This window comes from Pteropus alecto, unplaced genomic scaffold (genome assembly GCF_000325575.1).
Source record: "Pteropus alecto unplaced genomic scaffold, ASM32557v1 scaffold177, whole genome shotgun sequence".
Classification (NCBI taxonomy): Eukaryota; Metazoa; Chordata; class Mammalia; order Chiroptera; family Pteropodidae; genus Pteropus; species Pteropus alecto.
In genome coordinates, this window is record NW_006442207.1 from 248,497 (window position 1) to 258,017 (window position 9,521).

Below are 9,521 nucleotides of genomic sequence, written 5' to 3' on the forward strand. Positions count from 1 at the left end.
AGTTCCTTCCAGCTCCGACGGTCTCCGAGGCCTCGATCTCTAAGGTCCCTCCTAGCTCTAAACATCTACATAAAGCTGAAAAACAAGGAAAAGTTGATGTCACAGAAATCTAAAAAGGACCACGCTTCACTGCACACTCCGTTAAACCACAGACATCTCTGGCAGTCACGGTGCCCCGAAGTTTCACATACCAAATGAAGAGGAGGAAGCTGCTGACTCCCTGAGGACTCCTGTGCCTTAGGGTCGGGTGGGAACAACAGTTTTGGGGCACCTGCGAGGTGTATGTCATCCACCGAGCTGGGGTGTCACATGTGCACAACTGCTTTGTGGATAGCCAGGGAGCAGGGTGTGCCTCGACCCATCCACAATCAATTCCCTGTAGGCAGAGTGGCCTCTGAACCCTACGAGTGGACCCACTGAAAGCCCTCAACATCAGCTCCACGGTACAGGGCTCTTAAAAACAGTGGGCTTGACACCCCACAGTTCCCATCAGTGCGGTCTCAGCGAAGGGTAACCGCAACAAAGGGAACTCTGAGGGCTGCCCCGGAGACAGTCTCGACAGCCCCAGAGTCTGAAGTAGGACACGGAGGCTAGTAACTGGGTTTTTAGGCCGGAAAAGCCTCCCCACTGGTCAGGTGTTGGCTTTTACTAAAGACACTTCGAAAGTTCTAAAACAAACAAACAAAAAGATGGAGGGTAATGGGAATCCTGGAACTCCCCATATAGCTGGGATCGGGACCAAAGTAAGTGGCTTGGCTCACTTCTATCTAGCAAGAAACAAAACGAAAGACAAGTTTCTTGCTCAAGTGCAAATTGACAGTCGCGCGTCAACATCCTACCAAAACTTTCTGTGGGTATTGGAGATCAAAGAAATGAATTAAGTTTTATTGCCAGTTTGATATATGAACAGCCATTTGCATGTCCACAGCCAAACTCAAAATGCCTTCGGTTCCATTGGATTGTGATAAAGGGTCTCTCCCACCGCCCCAGCCCTGTTTTGAGCACACAATGGACACTGGGCAAATTCTGAAAAGTAAGCGCAGGCCACATCCATCGAAGTCCATTCGCAGCACCCCTGGTACCACAAGAGCCTGTGCTGACCACAAACTCCGCAAGCAACCCGGTCGCAGGTGGCTGCAGGCTTTATCCGATACGCCCATCATTAAAATACACGCATTTTATCCCAGGACTGAGAAGTATGTCCCTATGTGCTTCTACTGGGGAAAACTCTGAGAACGTGAAACTCAACACTGCTTCTCTTTACAGCTGTGTCCAACGAGCAGCACAAACTAGCATGAGCCTGGTCTCAAGCTGTCAGCCTGGTCTCCAGTTCCTACAGCTCACCAGCTGTGTGCCTTCAGAAAGGACTCCTTGCTACTGAGACTCAGTTTCCCCAGCTGCAAAAAGCCCCACAGCTCCCAGGAATTTTTACAAGATTTAAGTGAAATACGGCACAAGGAAATGTTTGTAAACTCTGAGCCTCTCCATGCCCTGCACAATCTCGTTTCTTCATTCCACAGTTACAGATGGACCCAGCTTTTCTGAGCAAAGCTGGCTGTACCTATTGCTTACAAAGCCTAGTTCCTTGGTGGTCTCAACAAGTTGGTAATGAGCCTGTTAAGTGTGAGAAGCTCCTTTACGTGAGAGTCTTAAGAGCACTGATGAGGAAGGATGCTATTTTTTCTGCTGAGAACTGTATATACAGTTCTGCAACCTGGAAGCAAACACAACCCAAAGCAACTTTATGGGTTGGAGCCCTAAACGTCCTTCTCCCTCCGACAGGCCCCAGCCGGCTGCTCTGAAGGGGACTGCACTGCGGACGAACTCACCTCTAAGATTCCACACCCAGCTTTCAGTGACTGTGGCTCCTTGCACACACAACCCTGAGACCTAGGGAGAAAAGCCAAGCCAGCCTCGGGCAGGGGGATCTACCTAGGAGCAAAGTATCTGCTGGTGTCCCCCCAGCATTTCAGTGCACCCCCACAGGGGCGTGGAGTGTTCTCCAGGCTGAGCACCACCACCCACAGCTGGGTTTTGCTCTGCTGGAGGGAGTGCTCGGGCTCAGTGTCAGCACCGGTCTCCGCGGTCCCCCACCTGCTGGAGCCCTCCTCAAGGATTCCACGTAGATATGGCCCAAGGGCAACAGGAAGTTACTGCAGAACCAGGTCAAGAACCCTGGTTGCCAGGCTCCCAGCTCCCGAACTCAGGGCTACAGAAAAATTAAGAACTACCTATTTCCTCTTTAGGAAAAAAAAAAATAGGGACACCTGCTTTAATCGATCTAAAGCTACAAATCACAGACAGACAAGCACCCGAAGTTTCCACAGCGGGAAGCAAACTGTCTGAAGTTAGATGAAGAGACCTCCGCACCATCCATTTCCATGAGTTTCTCAAGGACCTGTCTCATGCTCAGGTGGAACACACTGGCCAATCGCTTGGCTTTTCAATCACTAGAATCCAACCACACAGGTGTCTGTTGCTATCAGGGTGCAGGGCTCCGCTAGACATGCATTTTGTTCAAAACACGATTTCCCTAAAGAAAAAATCTCTAGTTCATCAACTGAGGCTCAGGCAACGGGAGGACCCCTCTGAATGATGGCGCCAGCCTTGGGGAGAATGCCTAGGGCCGGCTCTCCTCCCACCCTCGGTATATGCTCAAAGCATTCCTCCCCCAATACCTACACTCCCCCCAAGATGACAGTGACAATTAGAAACGCCCCCCTCTCCTTCTACCCACAGTGACATGTCTGCCCCTTAGAGCTGGGTCCAGGACAGCAGTGAAGGTGGCTGGCCCCAGGTTAACAAGGCTCGGTCTCCTTGCAACACCGACTCTTGCCTGGCACTGTTCTCAGGCCTGTGCCAACACGGGAGAGAGACCCTCCCCTCAAGAAGTTGTGGCAGAGGGTACACACAGCGCCCCAAGCAGCAGAGTGCAACAAACACTATCGCTAATCTGTCTCGGGTGGGGGATCGGGGATCAATCTACAGGCTGATGGGGCTGAGGCTCCAGAAGGCTCAACCTCTATGTAACCCCTTTATGTGACCCCCATGCTGCTTCCCTGAGTTACTGCCCCACTACATCCCACCCTCACGAGCAGCACAGGAACCGCCAGGGAAGGGTGCTGAGGGCGCCCTGACACTGGTCGAAGGAAAGTCAGCTAACGTGGTCCGAGGGGATTAAGAGGCGGCTTGCCACTGAGAAACAAGACTTCCGGCCTAGCTCGGGGCCAAAAGACCAAAGTCCAGCCAGAAATGTCTACTGCGTGGGGAAGCCAACCACCTCCCTGCAAATCCCCTCCCACCTCCCTGTGGCAGCTGTGAGCGTGGCCCCGACTCACCGCCTTCCGTGTGCCACCCCTACGATCCTCACAGCCTGCCGGATGGGTACTGTTGCAAGCCCATTTTACAGGAGGGGAGACTGAGGCTCGAGGAGGGCGAGTCACTCATCTGAGATCACAGAACCTGACGCCAAGGCAAGGACAGGTTAACCCTTTCCCTGTTCCTGCTGCACCCACACTGCTTGCGGCTAATGTCCCCAAACCCTTCATCTTCCTGGGGTAAAATGCAGCAGGAGAAAAGGCACTTTCATTCTGCCCGGCCGAGACGGACTGAGGCTCAGACCTGGAACATTCAGTTCAAGTGTGCTCCGGGCTCAGGAGCCAGCGCTGGTGCTGAGTCACTCCCTGGCTGAGGCAGGGCAGTGACAGTGAGGGCACTCGGTGCAATTGTGAGTCACCACAGCCCCAACTCCACGCGCGCCCAGCCTGGGGCCTCTGGAGGGAGAAAACCCAGTTCTGTCAGAGAAGGGAGCTGGTCCCACGCCAACGCTCAGGGTCCGTAGGACTTAATCTGGAACATTCAAAAAATGAAGTGGCTGCCTTCTCTTGGGCACACACGTGTGTCCCTGTCCCTCCATTGTTTCTAGACCACTCACTCACTGTCCAACAAGAATTTAAAATAACTGAACATAACTTTAATGAACATGGAGAAAGTTATTTTGAAATAGGAAATGTTTGTTCTTCGACAGGATACTATGGAATTTTCCAGGGAAAGCCTCGCCTCAGTCACCAGGCCACAGCTCTGTGCTGGGAGCCACACCGTTTACAGGCTCCTGATGAGGAATCTGCAATTCTGGGCTTTTCTGAGTTGACAGTGGATAAGAAGCTTCACTCTGCTGTGTCTGCTATCACTGTCAGCCACATGGTGGGAGACAGTGCCAAGGCTCAAGGCTGCTCTCTGTGCAGCTGTGGGTTAGTCTGCTCCAAGATGCTGTGTCACTGGTGGGGTCACTAAGAGTTCCTCCAGAGCCACAAGGATCACTTAGGAAATCAATGCTAAAGTCCTCTGTGGAGAAAAGGCCATTCAGAAGTGTGATGAAAAGGAACCAGCTCCCAGGGAGACATCTGGGAGGCCAGGGCCACACTGCAGTATTTGGGAACCAACGGAAGGGCCTCTTTTCCTTAGCCAGCCTGTCCGGTCCGGAGCCCAGCCCCATGTCTCTCTCTTCACACAGAATCGTTCGATTTTTACTGAGCATGCAGACCCTGCCAGGCACTCAGAGGCGGAAAGATGAAACAGACACAGACTCTTATTCTGGAACTCTCAGCCCATAGGGACGTGACCTCAAGGCAAAGCAGAAAGTGCCGCTTTTTTGAGCAAAGACTCTAATTAAAGTAATGTGGAGTCCAGAGCAGGGGCAGCCTGCCTCCAGCTTGAGAGATGGAGGAAATGCTTTGTGGAGAATGGCCTCGAAGGAGGCAGAACTGTCCTCTGTATGGCACTTAACACAATGACTGCAGAGAGCAGGCACTCGGTACATTTCAGTTGGGCTGAATGAGTGAAGACCTGGGACCATCTCCTAAGCTCAGGAAATGAGTCAACACTTCTGGTCAGCTGTACAGAGATGGACTCAGGCTGTTCATTACCAGGGCCATGCCTGGCAAGCTCTGAGTATGAAAGACTTTCGAGAAGGCCCATGGGGGGCAAGTCTGTCTGTCACGGCCGACAGGCACATCCCTCTCCAAGTCTGTTTTCTCATGGAGAAGAGGCATCTGGTATTTCCATCTTAGAGAGCTTTGAGGATTTAAAGAGATATGATCTGTAAATGCATCCGCCAGTGCCTGGCACATACATATAAATATGTTGTTTGGCAGACAAAAAAATATTACGTTCATTTCTTCCAAAAGGAACTCTGATTAAACTTTTGCAAGCTTTCTGGTTTCTTGAAAAGCTGCTACACTCGCCTCTCCTAATAAATCTTCACAGAAATATGCAAATACTTAATAATACCAGACTTCTCACACAGTCGCACAATGCCAAACGAGGGGATGTGGAGCTAAGCTTCACAAGTCCAGCTGTGAGTGAGAGAGCTGAGACAGAGGAGGGTCCTGGTGCACGAACTCGATTCACCAGCAGCGGGGAGCGGGGAGGGGCTGGGGAACCCGACAGGTAGGACAGAGGTTTCCTCAGTCTTCATCAGCACTAGTCCTCAGAGGCTCCTAACAAGCAAGGCCTTTGTCTTCTGCTCCTAATTTTTCTGCATGAGGTATCTTAAATATTTAAAAGCAACATTAAACCAGCAAAAATGTGAAGGAGAAAGATAGGTTTGGATTATGCACGGTTTCCTATTTTTGATGATGAACATCAGATATTTTGAAAACATCAATAAGAAATAATAAACATGTAGAGTGGTTTATATAAGGCAACCGTGTGTCATTCCAGAAACGAGGACAATGCTAATCAAGCCTCATGGGTGGCATGAAGCTTTCTGACTCACAACCAGCCCCCAAAGCATCAAGCAGCTAAGCCTTCCTGGCCCTGGCTAACGTCAGCCGCCGCCACCGCTTCCGTGTACTGACTCTACCCTCGTAAAGGGCAAATCTACTATACAAAGCAGGGGACAAGTTATGTTCAGTTCTTGCATAAGCCAAACACAGACTGTTCTTTAGAGGGGAAAATGAAGTCCTTGGATGAGCTGGACTCCTTAGGCATCTGGCCATGCTCTTTATCCACCCCCAACAAATCACTGTTCATCAGTTGCAAAGGAATTCGCTCCGTGGTCGAACTACAACTTGCTGGAAATACAAAGGAGAACAGCCACTTGCTTCCTGGCTGATCTGATTTTGCCGAGAGGCCAGAGAGCTTGCAATCGATCTGCAAAGAACAAAATGATCTCATCTTCAAGAAAAATCAGGAGGCTCTTCTGAACCTGAAGTAGAATAAATGGGTGTGTCTACTTCAATCATAACTCAAAACATTTCCAATTTCCTCTGAAAGGCTGCTTCGACCTCTCTCAGGGGCTGAGTACAGTAAGTCAAATTATTATGGTGAGCTTCTGCCGGGAGGCCAAGACAGGAAGAGAACACTCTGGCTGGCTTCTTCCTGGGGTGAGTCTGACCCTCCCCCACACCTGGCACTACCACCTCACCAGACTCCTTCCCATCACACCCCCATAGTCACCCTCCCAAAAGCCAGGCACCAGGGTATTTCACCAGGAAGGAAAATAGGGGTTCAGACAAAGGCTCTGGCAGGTTAGATGTTAAGCAGGTGCCCTGTGAGGCCTACTGTCTGCCACCCCTCCCCCTCCCCCACCCCAAAGTGATCACTGTCATTCAGTGGCTCCCAAATGCCAGTCTGGCAGATTCAAGATTCACGGGGGAAGTTTTTTTAACTTAGATTTCTGAGCCCTTCCCTGAGCGATTCAGATTCGACATGGGGGGAGGGGGTGACGCAGCTGGCAACCTGTGCTCTTAAAAGGCTCCCTGGAGACTGCCACGCTTGGGAGTTCGTGCTGGGAACCTCTAATATCTGGGGAGCTAGAACAGTCCTGTTCCTCAAGGGAGGAGGGTCTCCTTCTGGTCCCAGAGAGGTCTGTGAGGGAGCAGCACTGCGTCACACTCCGAAGTAGCTGACATCTGTTTATTCGGGGTGGATGCACAGGAACTGTGCATCTCCTGACGCCAAAGCGAATGCCAACCTCTCTGCCAGGGAAGGCGCCTGGACTGGTATGAACTTGCCAGGAGATTAGTGGGAAGCCCACGTGTGCAGAAAACCGATAGCCAGGAAGACTGTAGGTGGGGAGGTTCACTCAGAGTGGAGCTGGATAAAGCCCAGTGTCTTTGCCTCCAGCCGACCTTGCTTTCCCTCGCCCCCTCTGTAAAAATGGGGAGTCACTCTAACCTCTTCAGGGGAATGTGAGAGGATCAACTGGGAGAGGACAGGGTATAAGACTAAATAAAACACAAAAGCTCTGGGCATTTTTCCTTCTTTCCATGAAAGCCATTCCTTTATTGTCATGGTTATACTGTAAATACCCGCAAGCTGTCTTCCCCAAAAGAGGGCTTTCTGTGATTCGGGCTCAATGAATAGCTCTTTATTGACTGACAGTATCTCCTCTTGAAGATAAGGATGCTTGGAGGGTCCTCTTAGCTCAGCTCCTCCAAAATAGCCCTTTGTTTTGTGCCAGGGCCCTTTTCTCATTATATATTAAGAAACCAATTTCTAACATAAAGTAATACTATAAGGATCGTCTATTGTATTTAGTCTGGAGTAAGCTGTAATTCACGTAAGTGAAACTGAATTAGTCACCCACAAGTTCTGTGTATATGAAAGCACAGGTTTGAAAGCAATGAAGCCCAAAGAGCTAATGAACTGGATGTCAGTTTTCTCCGTATGTGTTAATGCCACGCTGACAAATCTCAAGTAACTAATTTGGTAAAGAGAACTCTTCTCTTGAATTGATCACAACCAGCCATCACTATCCAAGTACTCACAGCACAGAAATCAGCCACCCAATACTTGGTAGTCGGGAGGACACAAAAATAATCAAATATTCCTGTACACTACACATCACAGTGTCATAAAAATTCAAGACGTCTACTTTTTTCTTAATAGATACACTGTCTCTTCTCAGGACTTTCTGGGATGGTTCTTTCTTTGCTATTAGTCCTTTCAACGTCAAAATTCTGACTTGCATTTTCAAATCGACTTTTCTAGCATCACGCTTCTGATTTAGTAGCTCTTATTTCTATTTGTTGAGAATACTAGTAACTCAACCTGGTTTTTTTTCCACCCTTAAAAAGCTTTATGGTTTTATGAAACCACAGCCTAGCCCATCCACCGGATGGGTGCGCAAAGATCTCAACTTGCTCGGTGAGTTTCTCGTTGAAAACAAAGTGCTAGCAATCTGGGTCTTACACTGCATTCCCAGTGGATATGTTCAAACTTGACCTTCACTCACAACAAAAGGTGGCAGCAGATTCTGACTCTTCCCATCTCTGTAGGAAGGAAGCCTCAAAATAATTGTTTGTTTTTTTAGCCACCCTGAAGATCTACATACACACAGACTGCAGTAACAAGGATGGTTTGAAATGGGCGTTAGTTTCACCCAATAATGGGCTGAACAGACACATAAAAAAGTGTATATAATTATGCCTCTTGTACTAATGACAGCCTCCTGTACTAATTTTCAGAAATAAATATACGATTAATTTCCTATAAATGTAAGTTGCTGAATGTACAATGTCTCCCTGTTGGGCATCAGAGTTTTTCAATATTTTAAAGAACAAAGTGCATTAAAAATAAAGTGGATAATATAAAACTTTCTTCTAAACTAATGATTTATAAAGCATTTTAAATTTTGTGAATTTGTACATCTTCAAAATAACTTACCAGTTCTCTATAGCTTTTATTTTCATTTTTGCCCAGACAGCATTAAGTTGCTCTTTATTTCTTTTTCCAAGCTTTTTATTTTGGAAAAGCTCAAACTTATAGAAAATGGCAAGAATAGGACAATTAATTATATTTTTTAATAATAACATTCATTTCAAATTTTTATTTTCAAATTTTCAAGCTCCTAAGGTTTAAGTACCATCCTTGCATATATGTAAATGAAGCACACTTCTGCTGTATTCACAAAAGTATTACCACTCAATTATTTGTGTATTAAAAACAAGTCCTAGACGTTTTAATACCATAACAAGAAAGGGAATGTATGCCATTTAAAAAAATTTCTCTTTCTCGCCAGTGTGAGGCAATGTCGCAAGGTGACGACCAACTACGAGGCAGTCTCACATCTTTAGTTTAGAAATTGTCTTGGAGAAGAGAATCTTGTTTTTAACAAGTCATACCAGAATAGATTCTCATTGAAAACGGTTTCAAACAACGATACAATTTTAACGTTAAATATAAAGAAGAAAAAAAAAGAATGTATTTACATCGTTCTCCTGAGTCACTCTGTGCCTGAGACAGGAGAGAAGTCAAGACACTCCCTAAGCAAGTTCAGGAACTTTAGGAGGTAAATTTCTTGAGAGACCGCCACCCAAGCTTGCGAATGCCCCCCCACCCCCGGCGTCCGCGAAAGCGCGACAAGCAGAGAGAAACGAGATCCGTGTCCCAGAAGCCGGGCGGCGTTGGGGCCTGGCCCGGGCCTTGGGTGCCGACCAGGCCCGGCGCCCCTCGCGGAGCCGCGGCCAGCTCCGGCCGCCCGGCCATCGGCCCCTCGAATCGACTCGGTGGACGGG

General features: G+C 48.4%; 1 protein-coding gene across 1 annotated transcript in view; it reads right to left on the minus strand.

The window, feature by feature from the left end:
- Positions 1-9,521, minus strand: part of BAG3 (BCL2 associated athanogene 3) — a 23,645-nt gene that overhangs the window by 10,632 nt on the left and 3,492 nt on the right. The window contains exon 2 of the mRNA XM_025039135.1: positions 3,339-3,373. Coding sequence (XP_024894903.1) covers positions 3,339-3,373 — 35 coding nt within the window. The remainder of the gene's footprint in view (positions 1-3,338; positions 3,374-9,521) is intronic.